Below are 18632 nucleotides of genomic sequence, written 5' to 3'. Positions count from 1 at the left end.
CCGACCCGGAGCGGGGCAGAGCCGGGGCTGGCGGGACCCCGCTGCCGCCCGCCTGGGACGCGCCGGGGACGGGACGTGCTCCTGCTCCTCGGAGGTAAGAGAGCACCGGCGCGGTGGCTGGCACGGAGCGGGCAGGGGCAGAGCGGCAGCCCCCGGTGTGCTGTGGGGGTGATGTGTGTGTGTTTCCCGTGGCGCTTCGGGCGGCAGCGGCACTGCCCGCTCCGTCGTGGCTCCCCCGCGCCCCCCCCCCCTCTTATTCTTTATTCTCTCGCTGTTTCCCAAGCCCCGGTGCCGGTCGCCCTGCGCTCCCGCCCATCCCTCCGCGCAGCCGGTGCCCGCCCCGTCCCGCCTCCCGCTCCGCGCCCCGCGCATCGCCATGCCGCCCGCGCGGAGCGGCGGGGCGCGGAGCGGGCGCGTGGCCGCCGAGACGCTTCATCCGCCTCGCAGGGCCGGGCCGGGGGGGCGGCGGGGGGGGGGGCACTTGCTGATGGTCGGAAGTTACTGACAATAAGCACCTTCATCCCCCCCAAAGGCGGAGAGAGAGAGAGGGAGAGGAGGAGGAGGAGGAGGAGGAGGAGAGACAGGGGGAGAGGAGAGCTGATGCCTAAGCGAGTCACTCGGAGGAGGCAAAGCGGGCGGTACCACAACTTCTCGGCGGCGCGGAGCTGCGCGGAACGGCGAGGAGCAGCGCGGAGCGGAGCTCGCCGGCCGGATCGCTCCCATGTCAGGGCGGCGGTGGGGGACTGCACTCCGCTAGCGTGAAGCCACTGACCTCCCCCTCTCCTCGCCCAGCGATGTATTCACTGCTCTCCGCCTGCACTTGCCTGTAAGGACTATGGCATATTTTGAAATATTTTTTATTATTTTTTATTGCTTTTATTTTTTATTAAACTCTCATTTTGGAGGCTCCGGTTGCGTTTTCCTTGCAATCAGGTGGTAATGGGGACTCGAGCCTTTCTATAAGCAGAGCATCGCTTTGCCGCCTTTAAAACATTACAAACAAAAACAAAGCTTAAAAAAAAATAATCAACTTTAACCATTTTACCGCATCATTTGATCTTTTGTTGCCTTTTTTGTTTTTTCTCCTCTCCAGATGTTTACATTTCCTGCTGCTGTGCTTTCAGGTACAGGTACGTGTCCTTTCTGTCCTCTTTCGCTTTTGGTTGTAAAATAGAAACAAAGGCGGCGTGCTGACCTCGGAGTGCCAGCCAGGTTTTTGCGAGGGCTTTCACTTGTTTCTCTCTCTAGTTTTTATAGCCGCATTAAACCGATCCCCGCGGCAGATGCTGGAGCGTCGCGCGGGGCTGCCCGTCTCGCCTTGCTGCCGCTGGGTGCCCGCTTGTGCCGAGGCACCGCTACGGGCCGCGGGCTGGGGCGCAGCCGGGTGCGACCGGTAGTGGGATCCTCTGGAGTGCATTAGCGTGGCTAATGATGTGAGAGGGAGTGCTGGACTCTCCTCCTTGCACAATGTTGATGGATGCACTTGCCTTGGAAGAGCAGGCGCTCTCCTGCTCGCCCTCTTTTTTTCCCCTTTGCTTCCTTTTTCTCATCCCCCCCCCCCCCCCCTTTCCTAAGGAACTTACTCCCAAAAACCGATACTTTGAAAAACACGAGTTTCCTAAGCCAGAAGAAGCAGGCTGCATGCTTCCCTCCCCATTATTCAGTAGAAAGCCGTCCAAGTTAGCTCCTGCCTTTGATCCTGCCTCGGCAGGAATGAAGCCGTTGGAGGAACACCCTGAGCGGCGAGGCTCTGCAGCCCCGGCGCCTGCCGGACGGGGACGGTGTCTGGGGGTGCAGGGTGGACGCTGCCCCCTGACACCTCCTGGGATGCGGGTTTTAGCCGGGTATCCCGGAGCAGACCCACCTGCGGACCAGGCAGAGCAGGTGCCGCTGTTCCAGGGGCTCCTGCCCATCATCCATCCCATGGGGCTGGGGACCACTCATGCACCCCTCAGTCCCATGCTGTGCTTTGGCTGGGATTGCACCTGCTTGTCCCTGCAGATACCCAACAGAAGTGAGGGATGGTGCTGGGTGAGCATCAGCAGCACAGCCTGGGCAATTGCAGCCGCAGCCTCCAAGGGAGCTCCCATTGCTCTGGCCAGGCTAAATCCCAAACCAGCCCCATCCCCAGCTCTTCCACCCCTTAAAAATAAAAAATTCCCAGTCACAGCTTTTTTTCTCATCCCCTCTGAAAACTGCAGCTGGAGCCTAGCACCAGCAGAGCCTCCTCGCGAGGAGAGGATCCACAGCTGTAAATTACCCTGCGGTTGGAAGGTGTTTGCTCTGTTTCTCCGGTGCGTTTTCAGCTGGGTGTTTTGGGGTTTTCTGTGGGTTTTTTTCCAAGCCCAAGGAATCCCAGGCTGTGCCGGGCTCGCAGCGACGGCACCTTTGCAGCGGGGAGACATTTTTGTGCTCTTGTGCGGTAACTGAAGTTAATCAGCCTCCAGCCCCCTCCCTCTCCCCCTCCCTTTGGTGCTTTTAGTGAATCAGAAAAAGTTTGGCTGGCTGCCTGGAAAGCACTTGCTAAAATCTGATCTCTTACTTCAGCAGCCTTAAAACAAAGTTATTGGCATTTATACAGTTGGAGCTTGCAGGCTTCCAAAGCAATAAAATAATAAGAAAGGGGGGGAAGAAAAGCTCTGCTCTCTGGTGCTATTAGAACCATACTTGCTCCATTCCGTGCTGATCTTGCAGCGTTTGGCGGGGTGTGAGGCAGGGATTCACTGCAGGATTGTGTCCTGGGCCGTGGTGGGTCTCGCTGGGTGTCACACCGAGAGGCGAGCTCTCTCGGCGATTAGCGTTGGGAGCCAAAACATTAGATTAGTCATACTCAAGGGCCTTCGAGTGAGTGTTTACAGTATTAATGGTAGATGAAAAGATGTGAATGCTGTAAGTTTTTATTGCCCGTTTTGTTACACTTTCTTTCTGGATTTATTCACAGGATTACATGTTTTGAGCCTGAATGGGAGCAAGGGATTATAGGATTTCTTTTATAATGATCAGTTTGGGTAGGAGTTAGCCTTTCGTGAACTGGAGTAAATTAATGCATCACTTAGGTTTAATATTTATTTAGGCTAAAGGAAGTTGTTTAGTTTTGCTTAAAGGGCTCTGTGTTGTATTGGGGGAATTTAAGAGTGCCTGTAATGGATTATATTCTAAGGCTGCCTTTCACCCTCCCATGCAAGCCATGATCAGCGGTCGTTCCACATGTACCGTTAGAATTACACTCCTCTGCAGTTGACTGTTACCCTGCGACTCTGCATGCAAAGGTAAAAACCGCTCCAGTCTGCACTGGGGCTGGAGGTATCCTGGGCAAAATGCCATAGCTTGGGCATTTTGGGTGCCTTCTGTGAGTTACTCATGGTTGAAGGCTGTGCTGCGTTGATGTGGAGCTGCCTTCAGTTATGTGGTGCGGAGGCTCTGCTGCTGGCTAGAAGCTTTCTTGTAGACCCGGAGCCCGCCTCTGCAGGTGACCCAGTTGGGTGCAGCATCACCAGTAGACAAGGCTGTGAATGAGGTGGTCTCCTCCAGGGACTTGCATGGGGTGAGATTTCCACTGAGGGATACCAGCAGGAATAGCGTGTAGTGGGTTGCAGGGGAGCGCTGCTGGAGCATTGGCATCTGCGTGCTGGCATGGCCATGAGAGCAGCCCTGAGGAGGACAGCTCCTTCTCTGGTCACTTCCCCTGTGTCTCCAAATCGTTTTCTTCTCTTGTATCCTGGGAAGTTCTGCTGCTGCAGTCCCAAAGGCAGCAGGGGCGCTGGATATCTTTGGGGACACTAGAGGGATTGTTTGCACAGGTTGTTCTTAGCAATGCTTTTGCTCGTTAGTTATCTCTCTTCTATCACTGATCTTGAGCATCCTTCAGTTTAATTCTCCCGCTGCCTTTTCACACTTCTGGAAGGAATCTGTTCTCCTGCTTTTTCCCTCCTAGTGTCCCAGAGCAGTTTCAGGTTTGTCTTTGGAGTCAGTCTTCACATGGGCAAGAAACCCCATGGGAAAGTACCTTTTGTGGATGGTGTGAATTTCCTGTGCTGTGTGCCATCTCTGGCAGCCCCTATGGCTGTTAGGACACTGGGATCATGGACATGGGACCTCAAGAGCACAGAGGTCCCTCTTTGCTGGGGCTGGAGGCAGCTTTGGTGTAGGCTGAACAGTAGGATGCAGGGGTTGGGGTGCTGGCGTGGTTTGCAGGAGCTTCCAGCTCTTCTGCCCAGGGCTACCTGCAGCGCATCATGAGCTGGGCTATGGGGTGATGCTGGCATGGGTTGCACCAGCCACACCGTAGAGTGGAGACTGATGCTGCCTCAGCCTCTTCTCTGCCCTGATAAACCTCAGTGTTTTCTTCTACATGAAGTGTGTCTGTCTTAGATTATGAAAAGGTCCCTGACAGGGCCAAATCCTTTGCTTTTATGGCTCTTGTAGGTTAAGATCTAGCTTTGGAATCTGATCTAGAAGCAAACAGGAGGTCAGAAGAGTGCATAAGGCAGCACTGGGCTATTTTCACATCTGCCGGTGTTGTGTAAGAGGCAGGCTGCTGCGTGCCATGCCAATAGCAACTTGTGTTTCTCCTAAGCTCCTGTGCAGCGACAGACAGTTATTGTTTGGGGCTTTGTAAAGTGAGACACAGAGCAGCGGTGCTTCCACGTGCTCAGTGAGCCAGAGCCCGCGGTCTGGCGAAGCAGCGCGCAGCACATGTCGGAGGCGTGAGCCTGCTGAGCCCTCCCTCCCGCTCCCCGTCTGCTCCTCTGCAGCCTCCCCGGGGCCACTGGACGGGGACACTGCTGTGGAGAAACCACAGGCCATGAGCCCTGGCCCTTACCACGGCTGGCTCCTGGCTGCCTGTAATGTGGCTGTGAGGTGGTGCTGGAGCCCAAGGGTCCGTGCTCACCCTGCCCTCGCCCTCCTGGCAGTGGTGCTGGTGGCCGGTACCCAAGGCAGGGTGGATCGCATGGCCCCAGCAGGGTTATTCTCATGCTTACCCTCCCTGCAGATGGGCATCCTCCTGCCTTCGCCCTCCTTGGGTGTGACATCTGACCTGAGATGGTGGCCAAGACTGCATCTGCTGCCAGGAATGGAGGTTCTGGGGCTTAAGCATCACTGCATCACTCCTAAAGCCCATGCTGTGGGATAGGGCAGGGGCACTTAGATGTCATGTGCTGCTCCTCATAGCAAACCCCTTCATGCTGAGGCTCAGTGGGGTCCCTGTGACCTGCAGCTCCCAGGCTGGGAGATCCTATGCTTGGCATCTCCCCTCAGCCTGGGCTGGGACCACCCTTCAGCTCCATGAAGGTGTCTGACCCCCCTCCTCCATGACAACATCCCAAGTGAGTTCCACTTTCCAGCCTTGTCTCGCTGTGGTTCCTGCTGTGCTGCTGTACCTGCCCAAGCTTACTCACCCTGCACTCGTGTGGGGCTGTGAACGCGCAAGGTGTGGGAGTGATGCTGTGAAGGACAAAATGTGGCAAAGGTGGCCTGGGAAAGGCTTGAGGAGTTTTCTGTTGATTTTTCCATCACAGCCAGCTCTTTATTATTAGGCAGTGAGAAGATAAGAGAAACTGCATAAGCAAAGCCTGATTTAATTAGAGGAGGATGAGCTCAGTGGTTTTGATGAAGTGCATAACCCCATCACGGGCTGGAGTTGATGAGCTGGTCCATGGCTCTGGGTCTGTGCTGCTGCCAGATTTGCTGTGGTGGAGGCAGTGCCTGCTTGCGTGGCTCCACAGGGGCTTGGTTGAGCTTAAAATCACTTGTTCCTGTTTCAACCCCTCTTCCTCTCCAGAACAACCATGCTGTTTGCCACGAGGGAGTTTTATTCCCCCTCTGCTGACTCATTGTCCCAGTGCATGAAGTGTTGTGTCCTGAAGCTGCCCTCGCTCCCTGCTTCTGTCTCCTGCTCTTTGGAGAGCCCAGGCTCATGGAGGAAGAGGAGACACGTTGGAGCGGTTGCCTGGATGGGGAAGTGGCACAGTGCTGATGCCCACTCTGGTTCTCCTATGGGAGAAATAAGACTGAGGTTAGCACAGGGTGAGTGCAGGTGTGGGTCTGGCTGCCAGGGGTGGGGTGCACAGCCCATGCCCCCCACAGCGTCTGTCCCTGCCTGTCCTGGGCACATGCTGCCTTTGCTTCCCACGGTCCCCAGCTCTTGAACACGCTGTGACAGGCCCGCTGCCAGGAAACCCCTCCAACACATGTTTAGCAGGAAGATTTGCAGGGACAAAGCTGGTTTTCAGATTCCCATCCCAGCAAAGCAGAAACGAACATGAACTCCTTTGGCATTTGGGGTCTTGGCATTTTCAGGGTGTGCTGTGGCAATGGCCAGCAGAGCAGAGCTGATGCTTGGAGGCTTCGACCCACATGCATTGCAGTTTGCATTTTCAAAGCTTTAGAGATGTACAAGATGCTTCAGAGAGGCAGAGAAGGACTTGGGGATTGTTGAGGAGAGCATGCAGAAGGGCACAGTAGGTGCAGGGCTCGGATTTCTGCTGTTTTAGATAGCTGGATGCATCGTGGGGTTTACATTTAATTACTGTTTAGCTTTCCTTATTGCCCATGGCATGTCCAAGCCTGGATGGAGGTGGGTGATGCTGGGTTTGGAGCAGTGCTGGGTTTCACAGGAGGGATGCCCACTCAAACCCTATTTGTTTTTTGCTTGTGGAGCAGCTTGGCTGTAGCACACTGAGGTGGGGAAGAGAAGAGCAGAAAGCATGAAGGGTTGATGCTCCCACAGCCCTGCGTGTGCGTTTAGGACATGGTGATGCAGCCGATGGTGGGCCCTTTGCTGAGGGGCCATTGGGGGCTCAGGGAAGAGGAACGGTGTCAGGGGGGACTCGGGTGGCCACTCAGAGGATCTGATTTTGCTGTAAGCTGATAGTGCTGAGCCGGGCAGCCTCCAGTGGATCCCTCCCTCTGCTGCGGGAGCCTGAGTTCGAGAGAAAGACTCCCCTGGGGCTGCAAATCATGGTTTTGGATCTGTGAAGCTACTTTCTGGATCCTTGGGAGTATTTTTACAGGTCTCTTCCTTTTCTCAAGCGCTGGGAAAACCCCTGTCACGCTTTCCTTCCCTCCTCAGTGAGATTTCACTTTGTTTTTTCCTGGATATGGACACTTTAGGTACCAGTTGTGATAACAGCAGGTGAAAAATGGGTTCAGTGTGATTTAAACAGGGAAAAAAACAAAGGAGTGGCTGCTGCTGGTGCCCAGGCAGAGCTGTGTGAGGATGGATACTTGCTGCCAGGGCCTTTGCTTAGAGCAAACTGCTCCTGTCCTCGAAGGCTGGGGTTGGTCACAACATGGATGCTGGGGGGTGGAAGCCTTGAGCACAGGGAGACACCTAAATACCCTCCTGCCTGTGGATGAGTGGACAGGAGCCCCAGATACTTTTGAGAGAGATGCTCTGCTGCAAAGCGTGACCTTCCTGTGCTCTGCTACTGAGACCAGGGCGGCTTCCAAGTGGGGATTGCAGAATTATGCAGAGCTGCGCATTAGGCTGCCTACCTGGTATGTCGCTTCTGTGTGCTGGTACCTCTCCAGATGTCCATGGAGGATTAAGCATGCAGCGAAGCAGCTGGAGGGAAAGTAAGAAAAAAAAAGAAACCCCGAAATAGAAAAGACTGTCTGGCTCTGCCAAAGTATTTTCCTATTGGCATTCAGCAACCTCGCCATAGCATGAAGAGAAAGAAAGGGGAACAGAGAGAGGAAGGAGGAGGCTTAGCCTGTCATGGTCTGCGTGTTTCCCTTTGTGCTTGCTCCTCGCCGTGCTGGGGGCTGCGGTGGGTGGGAGCCGATGTGCCAATCTTCCCAGCTTGGCCAGGGCAGGCAGCAGGGCTCGTGCCCCTGCGCTGGGCTCTCCTCCTTGCTGTGACACGGGGCCGGGCTCCTTGGGCAGTGCTTCTGCACCTCCCTGCCTCTTTGCCCACACAAACAGCTGGATTTCAAGCTAAACCACAGGGCAATGCTTTCCACGTAGCAGCAGCACATCCTCCCCAGGCACAGCACCGTGCCCATTGCCAAACTCCACTTACACCGTGCTTGCAGCACACAGTTGCTTTTTCATGAGGTTATCAGCTTTATCCTGCTGCAGTCAGTGGAAAATGGGTTGTGCTGCTGGGAAATCTGAAATGCCTTCACCTTAGGGTGCAGCAACAGCGTCTGACAGCACCCTCCCGTGTGCAGCTCCTATCTCAGTGTGGTGCTCCTGCTTCACAGCTGTGTTTGAGTGTGTGCCTGCTGGCCGTGCTGGCTGCAGTGAACTTTGCTTTGGAGGGAAGCTGGGATCTGAGGTGGAGATCACAGCTCCTCCCTTGGGGGGCAGAAGAAATGGGATAAAAGCTGGGTGGTGAGGAGCAGGTCCTACTCACCTGTGATGGTGGGAGATGAGGCAGAGCCCAGCCCTTGGGGTGGAAGTGCTCTCCCAGGTTCAGCAGGGCAGACATGGGGTGGTGGGCCACAGTCGTGACCAGGCTGCAGGGCTGGATCCTGCATTCAGTGGTGGGACAGCACCAAGGGGAAGCAGAGTAGCAAGGAGCTGGGTGTGCCCTGTGGTTCCTCTGTTAATGTTCCATCATCCGAATCACACTGGGACTCATGAATTCTAAACCTCACTGAAGGTCCCAGGGGACTGCATATTGCATGGATACACAGCAATTAGTAACGGGTTGCACTTCCTACAAGGTATTTCCAGTATTCCTTATTCCTCCCAGTTCCTTCTCCTGCTGCATATTTCAGATCCCTTTCTTTCCTGCTAAAATACTATCTTTGGCAGCAGTTTTAAGGACAGCTTGTTAAAAAGCTGTTGTATCTTTTGGAATACCCTGAGCTACTCTTCTGCAGCAATCCAGAATTAACAGAAAGCGCAGAGCAGTGGCAAGCCTGGTACATAACTGGGCTTGCAGCATGTATGCTGGGGGCCCATGGGCATGGCTGGTGGGATATGAAGCCCCAGGAATGTAACTTAGAAAATGGAATGAAGGATAATATTGATAGAAGGGCATCTTGCTGCTGCTTTGTTAATGCATTTGAAGAGAGGGATCGTCTGGAAAGCCGGCACAGCAGTGCTGTGATGGCATGGGTTCCCTCATTGCAGGTGGGACTGGGGTCACCAACCCTGGGTGGTCACTAATGCGCTGCTCCTTGGGCTTCTCCTATCACATCTGAACTGATAGCAGTACTTCTTCTCCCAGGCTGGATTCAAACGATAGGCAGAATTTGATTCAGTTATCCAAATGCACAAGCTAACGGCAAGCGCGGTGCCTACTCTGCTTCCATCCATGATTTCCAACTATAAACTAAAAGCTGATTTTGACCCCCTTAAGCTGCCAAGCCCTAAGGTTACAACCCTGTCTGAGTAGCGTCAGTCCCTCGGTGTGGGGCTGTACTGTAAGATTGCACAGTGCAGAGCAGTATTGATTATCTGTAGAATAAATTGTGATGTATGTAGTGCAGGTTTCTGACCCCATGGTCGCGACCTTGCTGTGATTGGGGAGACTTCCGACCAGCTGAGATCAGAATAGCAAACAGCCCCCCAGCAATCAATAGAGAAACCAGCAGGTCTGGTGGCTGGGGCCTTTTACAGGAGTGATGTTTGATCCCATGTACCCACAGCGTTTTTATCCTGGGGAACAGGCAGTTCTACAAACTCCCCATGAAATTAGATGTGGGACTGTGTGTTGGGTGCTCGGCTGTGCAAGAAGCCAGCCTGAGCATGGGGCAGCCAGGGACAAATAACTTTGCAGTGCAAAAGGGGTGAGCACGTTGTCGTGTTGGGGTTTTCAATGGGCAGCAGAGCTGGTACACCTTGGGTGGAAGGGAGGAGTGAAGGCACATGGCCAGCCCAGCACTGTCTGCAGAGCAGGCACCGAGGGTCCACCCTGGTTATGTTGTGTATTTATTTTGGGTTCAAAATAGCATTATCTCAGCCCCCAGAAGAGAACTCTTCTCCCTGTAAGCCAAACTGGCTCAACTGTCGCAAAACTGATAGCTAGATTGCAGGGCTGAGTGATTGGAGGTGTGCAGATTCCTGCAGATGTGGATCTGGTGAGCCTCAGTGCTTTGCTGTGGTTATCCCCCTAAACCTGCCACCAAAGCACGCCAAAGTGGGGGCTGATGGGACTGGGCTTCTCTGAGGCACCTCATCATGACCATCATCCTCACCCTGACTCTGCTGGTGCGGGCATCGTGGTGGTGCCTCCAGCTCCTCGGTCGGCTGTGCTGCATTTGCTGGTTTGGAGAGGGAGCAAATAAATGGGAATAGTATGCCAGGGAGGCAGAGGGCTTGCTCTTGTGCTGTTTATGTTGAAGGAGTAGGTAATATGAATTTAATTGCTGTTTGAATTTAGCGAACAAGAAAATGGAATTTATTTACTCAGTTTTCATTTCTTTCTGGGAGCCTGATTTCCCCAGTGTGCACCATCACCGTGCATGCCAAGAAGCTGAAGAACACCAGGTTAAGTTGTGGGGTTTCGCTGCGGAAGAAAATCTGTGCTAACTCTGACACAGGGCCAGCAAGGCAGAGCTTTCAAAGCTGCTCTATTAGCTAGGTGGTGGGGAGCTACAGCCATTCCCACACCAAACAGGGAACTGTTCCTACTGTTTCATGGGCACTGTTGGTGTGTTGGGGCCTCTGACTTGCTCTAACAGGTCCCTTGCAAAAGGATGCTCAGAGAGCAAGGAGTGGGGAGCCACAGTGTTTTACAGCATCCCGGTGCTGTAGGCATGAATGCCTGCCCTTCAAAGAAGGGGCTGTTGGGGGAACTCTGGCTTCATGTCACGAGGTCTCCTGTCTGTGTTTGCCCACAGCTCGCCTGAATTTCCCCCAGCAGCATTTTTTCCTACTGATGGTGCATAGTGATGGATGCAGCAAAGCGTGTCAGGCTCCCCCTGGTATCCACAAGCAGCACAGGGATGCAGCAGCCACACCTTGGAAGGTGCCTTTGCAATTGTAACTCCTCTTTTTCTTGTTCCTCCTCTATTTAAAATGTTTCAAAAAGGATTCATCTTCCAACACTTGAAAATTGTTCCCTGCAAATGGAAAACCTGTGATTGAATTAATTAAATCCAACTTTCCCCTAACTCAACAAAGCAGAAAGATAAGAAATACTATTTATTCTGTATTTGCAGCGTAGAGATCTCCAGGCAGAAGCACAACTAGGAGAGATCAGTACAAATGTTCTATTAGAAAGCAAACGGTGCTTGTCATTTCTGGCCCTGGGCTCACATGTTTGTTATATCGGATCCTGAAGGCAGATTGACAGTTTGCTTTGGATTAAATTCAACACACAGTTTATGCCATACTTTTGATAAGGCTCAATATTAATCTGGTTCTTTTTTTGTGTGCGGTCTTCAGTACACGAGCAGCAGAATTGTCTCTTCCTAGGGACATTTTTACAGTGAAATCATTGAGGAATTTATTTCTGGAGGGAAGATGAAATTACTGATTTGAGAACCTCTCAAGGTGGCAAGTAAATTTGAAATCCATTGACTGCAGGCAGTCAGCTGGACATGACCTATGCAAGTTTGGAGCTATTTCATTAACTGACACGGAGTTTTCTTTAAATATCTTTTCTCTAAATATCTTTGGAAAGGCAGCAGAGGAGGAGACTGGCTCATGCAGAGGGACCAGAGCAGGTTCCTCCTTCCATCAGCATCAGCTTGCAGTTCTGGTCGGCTGGGAATGGAGGTGATCACTGTTTGCACTTGTACATGCTTGGTTTTCCTCATGGGAATAATGGGCATTGCCACTATCTGCTGGTTCTCTGAACAACCTCTTTTGGTGTGTCCCAGAGATGAGCTTTTAGGTACGTTAACCCATGAGGTTCTGACAGTTATCTGTGTAGTATATATTTATTCTGTTTATCAATGGACTTCACTCTCCAAAGCTGGTGTCTTTTGTCACTGCTCTGTTCCCAAGAAAGCAAGCAGGGAGAAAAGGTAGAAGAACTGAGAATGGGGAGGACCAAAGGAGAAGAGCAAAGGAGGAATTACTTGTTGCCTTTGAACTCTGTGGCTCAGCAGTTGTGTTCCTGGAAACCTGGCTGCAAGGCTTTGCTGTAGGATGCAGTGATCCGCGGTGGCTAATGTTGGGGCTATATCCACCTCCAATGCAAATGTGGTTGTTTCATCAGGGGTGAAGTTGGTCTCAAAGCTTGCCTTTGGTGCTTGAAGGTAATCAGTGCTGGCAGGACCTGTTGGGTGCTCGTATGCTGCTGGAAATGGGTGCTGGAGAAGCTCTGATTTGATGGTGATGCTGAAAGCAGATGAGATCCTTATCCCAACTACATATTAACTTCATAGAGAGTGAAGTTAATGGAGCTGGAGATAAACATTGCCTGGGTCTGCATTCATTTGAAGCTGCCTCCAGCAGCGAGTCGCACCCAGTGAGGTGCTTAGGCAAGCTCTCCTCTGAGTGATGGAGCTCCTGAGGCACGTGTCTTGGGGTGAAGCCCTTGGGTTCTCCGCAAGACGGTGGCATGTTCCCTGCATCCATCCATGCTGGGTGAGCCTCAAACGGAAAACGTGTGTTTGCACAATTAGTGTGGCCCCTTCCTTCCCTGGGAGCAGAATGGTTTATTGATTTCTTTGGCCCACTCGCCCCCACCCATTCAGCAATAATGACCCTTCCACCCCAACCCTAAATCATCCCAGCCTGCCTCACCCATAAGCCCTCTAATCTTTTTGGGTTGTTGTTGGTATTTATGCTCGTGGAGGTTTATGATCTGTCGGCGCTGGCTGCTGAAATGCTTTATTTATCCATGCGCTGGGCCACACAGGGAGCGTCCTTATTCTGGTATCATGTTCAGGATGCTGTAGTTAAGGTTTGTGTCAGCACTTCCATGCACAAACCTTGTTATTCAGGGGTTTTGCAACTCTGTGGAAAAGAAAACCAGCGACCTGGCACGGCGAGGGGAGGCTCGGAGGCACAACATGAAAGCCCAGCAACCCACTGCCCATTTAGGGATTATTAGATGGGCAACCTCTCTCCTGGAGGAAAATAGCCAGAAACATCCGCCTCCTTTGGTTTGATTTTGTAAGAAGAAAAGCCCTCTTTTGTGGGCTTGTATTGGTGTCAGATGGGGAAAACACAGTGAGGTAGGACACAGGCTGGAATCCTCTCTGGATACTTGAAAAATAAACATCTGGAGGAAAACTGCCTTCTGCTCTGAAGAAATGGTGTGGAGGGTTTGGGGAGGGCAGTGGCTGCTCCCTGCAGCCTCACTTCACCCGGCCGGCCCGGCACCGAACAGTAGGCAATGGGGTATATAAACCTGATTTATTGCCCTGTTAGTGCAGGAGCTTGTGGGCTTATAAATTACTTGGAGATTTCTCGATAATAGAGGGAGTGTGGTATAAACAGGAGAGATAATAGGGCTTGAGAATGTATTTCAAAGAACTTTTAGGGAAGGAAAGGTTTTGTGGCTGTTGGCAGGTATGGGATGATGGCTGGCTGTGGTGGACAAGCCTTTACAGACCAGCCCAGCTGGGATGTTTTGTTATTGCTCCCTCTTAATGGCTGATGGGTTCTGTGGGTGCTCCGTGGAGCAGGCTGGAGTACAGCTGATAAGTCACTGAAAATGCCCGCAGAGCCCGTTAGCCCAACACAGCACGGTTTTCATGGGGGCAGCTTGTTTAAACAGGATTGCTCAGCCCCTTGTGTCTGCAAGCAGGAGCAGGCAGAGGTGAAGCACTCTCTGGCTTCCCTGGAAAGGGGACAGTGTGGCAGCAGGGGTTTTGTAAAGGGAAACAGGTAGTGCTGGACCCTTCTGTTAGCAGGTACCAAGCCTGTGTGACTGACAGCCCTAAATCACTGCTCCAAAACCATTCTTCTCATCTCCTGGATGGAGCTGGGAGGTGTCGCAGCTTCTCTGAGGGCTTGTGAGAGTGCCAGGCTTGATGAGGAGCATCTCGACACCCTTGGAGGTGTTGCAGCTGGCCACACATTTTCTTCAGTAAATGGGAACTTTTAAGCCATTTAACATCTTGGTCTTACTTGGGGATGTCTTTGGTGTGAAATCCTGCTTTACTGATTGCTCCTGGAAGCTCTGTAGTGTGTTACTGTGCAGCATCTCAGACCGTGGCTTTGAGGTAGGGCCACCCTGGAAATAGGATAGGAAACAGAAAGGTTGCTTTTAACAAGACTTAAATTGAGTTTTGCTAAATAAAAGTGGGTCTTCCCAAGTAAGTTGATGTGAAGAGATTTGATTAAAGTACGTGGCATGTTTTCAAATAGAAATGGGCTCTGTCCATGTCCCACATCAGCAGGGCTCCTGTGGTGATGTATGTGGGGTTCGGAGGATGTCCAGAGAACTCCATCCTGCCTTATAATTCATTAAACAGTTTTTTCAAGGCAAGCAAGACATAAGGCAAGATCACAAAAAAATGCCTCCCTTGCAGAGACGAAGGAAATTCTGCACCTTACGTTTCAAATAACTGATCAAATTACTGATGGAAATCATCTCTGGAAAGCCATGTTCCAGAAATAACTTGCAAGGCTTTTGTAAATAAAGATGTTCCTCATGTACATGGGAAGAAACTATGCAGGAACAACTCTTAACGCTGCAGGTGCTCAGTCCTGGTTGCCTGGGGAGAGGAAAAGGAAACTTGTCAGCAATGTGTTGGCGAAGTCTGCAGCTGAAATGGGGAAAAGCTGCTTGAAGGACAAGTGGTGACCATCTCCATGGCTGTGGTTTCACAATTGCCATTTGTTTCTAGGTAGTTTGCTGGCCTACGCCGCTTTTCACCCAGGCTGCTCTTCCTCAGTGCTGTTGGGCTTTGTCTTTACCAAGTCCCAGTGGGTTCGGAGAGCTTGGTGGCTTGCTCCTGGGAGCTGGTCTCCTGTTGGGTTGTGCTGTGCTCTTGTGCTGGCTCCCTGCTCTCTCCTCCTCAGGAGCTTCCAACATCATTTCCAAACCTAAGCCTTTCTTGTGACACAGCAATGCTGGGCATCTCTGAGCTCCTGCGTGAACAGGGCAGACAAATCTTATATCCCCTCTGTTCCTTGTCTGTGAATTCTGGGGTTTGATGCAGCTCTGTACATAGCTCTTTAAACAGTGCTTTTTTCCTGGCTTTTCCAACAGCAACCTAAGTCAGAGCTTGTCTGATAGGCTATTTGGATATGGTGGGTGAAGCCCAAGGACAGAGAACATGTCATTACATATTAGCAGCATCACTGACGAGAGGGAACTGGAAAGAGAAAAGAGATGCCCAGTGGTGGTTGGTATTTTATTGGGGGTTCAGACCTGAGGAGAAGTCCCTGTCTCTGGACCATAGGCTGAAGTTTGCAGAGGTCTTCATATGCAGCTCCTCTTCCTGTTTTGACACTAAAAGCTTTGGATCAGCCTGGCTGTTGGGGCAGGTCCAGAGTGACCCCTCTCAGTGCTGCCATGTGCCAGCCACATTCAGCACCACCAGCCCTGCTGCCTTTATTTCACTGGGTGAGGATGAAGGGCCCAGGAAGGCCGTCCCCCAGGCTGGGCATCCCCATCGAGTGTTGTAATTAGTCTCTGACAAAGAGATCAGTCCAGAGAGACAGGAGTTTTCCCTCTCAGTAACTAATACTCGCAGGCTGGCATTCAGGAGACAGGAAACCATTGAGGCTGCTGTATATTTCCCAGTTTCCAGTGATGCTTTGGTAGTTTCTGTAACATGGATTTGATACTTGTCCTGAACCTGCAAACATCTCCCTTCAGAGTGGCGCTGCTGGAGGTGGTGGGAGTAAAGAAGATGTTCAGCTGAATGATGGAGAAGACAAACTTTAAATGTAGGAGGAGAGGGTGCAAGGCATGGGAGGTATTTTGGGTGTCAATCTGCTAATGTCAGGCAGTCCTAAAAGCAAGCATGAAAAAACTGGAGGCACACTAGAGGGAATGAACACCAAGCAGAAGTGAGGTACTGGCAGTACAACCATTCCCAGTGGAATGACTCCTGCAATTTCAGTAAACCCCCGGATTGGCCTCCAGTTACTGTTAGATGGACCAACTTCCCTGTCCTTGGTCACAACCATTTTCTTATATTACAGCACTGTGCAGAGGCTGCCAAATCATGGGATGAGTGAGCAGTGACACCTGACGAGGTCCTGTCTCCTTGGCCACCATTCCTGTGTAGGGTCACTAGGTGTTATCTTGCCAGAATAAGCAGGAGTGGGACTGTTTGGAGCTTAGTAAAAGGTTTCCAGGGAGGAAACTATAGAGGAAAAAGCGGCACAGGATAATTTGACAGGGTCTCCAGGCAGCTCTGCTGAACCAGCCATGTGCTTCTGGAGAAGCCACCTTTCACATCAGATCAGTGCTTGGGAGCTGCTGCCCAGGGAGGCAGTTGTTGAGCCACATCTCTCTCTTCATTGCAGATGCAATGGGAAAAGGTGTTTTGGAAATCGTGTCCTGAGCTCGTGTGCGCTGCTCGGCAGTTGCCATGTTTTACCCTAGAGGGAGTTGCTTTTCTGCAGTGGGAGCAGGGATCTGTGTGTTCCTTGGACGAAGTCAGGGGACCGGGATGAAAGGAGCTACCAGGGTAAACATCGGATCACTGCTGCGGTGCTGCCGCTGCAGATGTTTATTTCTCTTATGGGGAGATTGGTCTCTGATCTTCTGTCTCCTCCTGACAGCGGTGTTTGCATGAGTATCACTTGGGTTTCCCATGTCTTGTGCTTTTGCTTCTGTTTTTATGGAGGTCCCAGCTGGGCTGGTATTAAGGAGAAGAGCTGGCGATGTCACCTGGGAGATGATGGGCCCGTGCCTTAAAACCAGCCTTGTAAGCCCTAGGTCTGAATCCTGAATCCTGGCCTTTTCCCAGGATTTGGAAAACGTCTGACTGTTTCAGTGGAGTGGGCTTGGGATTTCTGCTCTGCTCTAGTGCCGTGGCCAAATGGGTTTGCTGCTGGAGCATCTGCCCTGGGAGGAAGCTGCTGCTGTGGAGGGAAGCAGAGAAAATCTCCAGAGTGCTTTGAACCTGGCAGGTTTTCCAGTGATCAGGCTCAGGTCTCATTTGAAGAGACCAACAAATTGCTGGGAAGTATTTTTAGTGGGGTGCTGCAGCTTTTTTCCCAAGAGCACCCCGCTGGGACAACTGCCCTTGTCTCTGCTGCGACCCAGCTGGTGTGGCCAGGCTGGGCTCCTCCACCACTGCATGTGAAAGGGGGTAATGGGGACAACCCATGGGCTCAGCAGTACCCTGTGACGAGTGGGGTAGGGGAGGGGCAGCCCCTCACCCTGGTTTGTCATCCTTGCAGGTCTCCCTATGCTTTATGCAAAGGCTTTTACATTGTTCTAGGAGCATCCTGGAAGATGCTGCTGGGTCTGCTTTGAAAGGGGTGTACTCTGCAGCTCATTGTGCAGATGATGTGAGTTCAGACACGAGTTACTGTGCTGCTGCCTGGTCCAGGACCAGGCTTGCTCCTCATATGTTTTGGGTTGGAGAAACTTTACAGTTCCCTGTGGAGGTTTTGTTTCTTGAATGCCTGTTTCAGCTGCTAAAAAACTAATCAACAACTACTTACAACCATTTGAATTGCTGAATGGTTTTAATTCCTGTGCATCAGGGCAGTTTGGTTCAGAAGGAGCATTCCCTCCATTAAGAAAAGCTATTTGGTTAAGGAGGTAGAGACAGCTGCAGCATGCTGAACTCCCTGAATCCAACTGCTGGCATTGTGATCCATGGTCCCAGAGAGGTTGATTGGGGCTGTTCTCTTTGCAGCGATACCTGTGCTGCGAGGAGGGACACAGGCATGAAACTACTTCTGAAAACTGCTTATGCCCTGGTGCTGGCAGGAGGGAGTGGTGCCAGGGGCACAGAGCCATGCAGGGATCCTGAGCCACACACAGCCCCAGTGAAGCCTGAAGGATGTTGCCACTGGTCAGCAGAGCACGTGGGGAATTAATGAATATTGAAACCTCCCTCTGAGCAGAGAGTGCCCCCCTCGGGAATGAGGCAGTTATTCTGGGTTTTGTTTTACCCTCGTTGAACTCAATGGTGTTGGAAATAACTGTGGTGAAGCAGCGACTATGGGAGCGTAGCTCTTCCCCAGCAAAACCACCTGGGGAGAAGCCATGGCAGGAGATTTCAGCCATAACAGGGAGAATTTTGGAAAGCTTAGGCTTATGGAAGCAGTGATTTTTGTAGCTCAGGACTGTTGTGAAAGCAATTGTAGTGTAACACATCCTCCATAGCTGACCCTGTCTTCTCCCTGTGGGTTACGTGTCTTGGGATGGGTTTGATCTGGGTGGTAGGATGTGTCCAGAGCAATGTACAGTTCGGTCTCAGTCCTGGGGAGATACCAGGGTTTCTGCTGACACCAAGGTTTGAGTTGCTGTGATCACAAGCTGTCCGTGTGGTTACAAAGTGATGCTGTTCAGGCAATATTTGACACCAAAGAGGATGAGACCTGAGCTGAGGTTGGGAAGTGGCAGATGGGGCAGTGCCTGGAGGGGATGTGGGGGCTTCATCCTGTCCCTGGATGACTCCACCACGATCTAAGTTGAGTGGCAGAGCTAAATGAGCAGTTGGGTGACACGTGATCAGCTTATTCCTACATTTCTTCCAATAAAATTAGTGCAGAAGTAAACAGAACATTGTACATTTTGGAACACCAGGTGCTGAACATGGGAACAAATTTGGAGCCCTGAAACCCAGCCTATCCAGCT

At 51.8% G+C, this 18632-nt stretch overlaps 1 protein-coding gene across 1 annotated transcript in view; it reads left to right on the top strand.

The window, feature by feature from the left end:
* Window positions 1-450: 450 nt before the first annotated feature.
* The window catches only part of FGF18 (fibroblast growth factor 18), a 71188-nt gene continuing 53006 nt past the window's right edge, over window positions 451-18632 (top strand). The window contains exons 1-2 of the mRNA XM_061348399.1: window positions 451-826; window positions 1094-1130. Of these exons, the coding sequence (XP_061204383.1) occupies window positions 795-826; window positions 1094-1130 (69 nt within the window). The 5' untranslated portion in view covers window positions 451-794. The remainder of the gene's footprint in view (window positions 827-1093; window positions 1131-18632) is intronic.

The sequence above is a fragment of the Neopsephotus bourkii genome, unplaced genomic scaffold (assembly GCF_033783945.1).
Source record: "Neopsephotus bourkii isolate Nb327-2 ecotype Australia unplaced genomic scaffold, CSIRO-AGI_Nbou_v1 NB_357, whole genome shotgun sequence".
NCBI classification, from domain to species: Eukaryota; Metazoa; Chordata; class Aves; order Psittaciformes; family Psittacidae; genus Neopsephotus; species Neopsephotus bourkii.
This window is presented reverse-complemented; position numbering and strand designations above follow the sequence as displayed.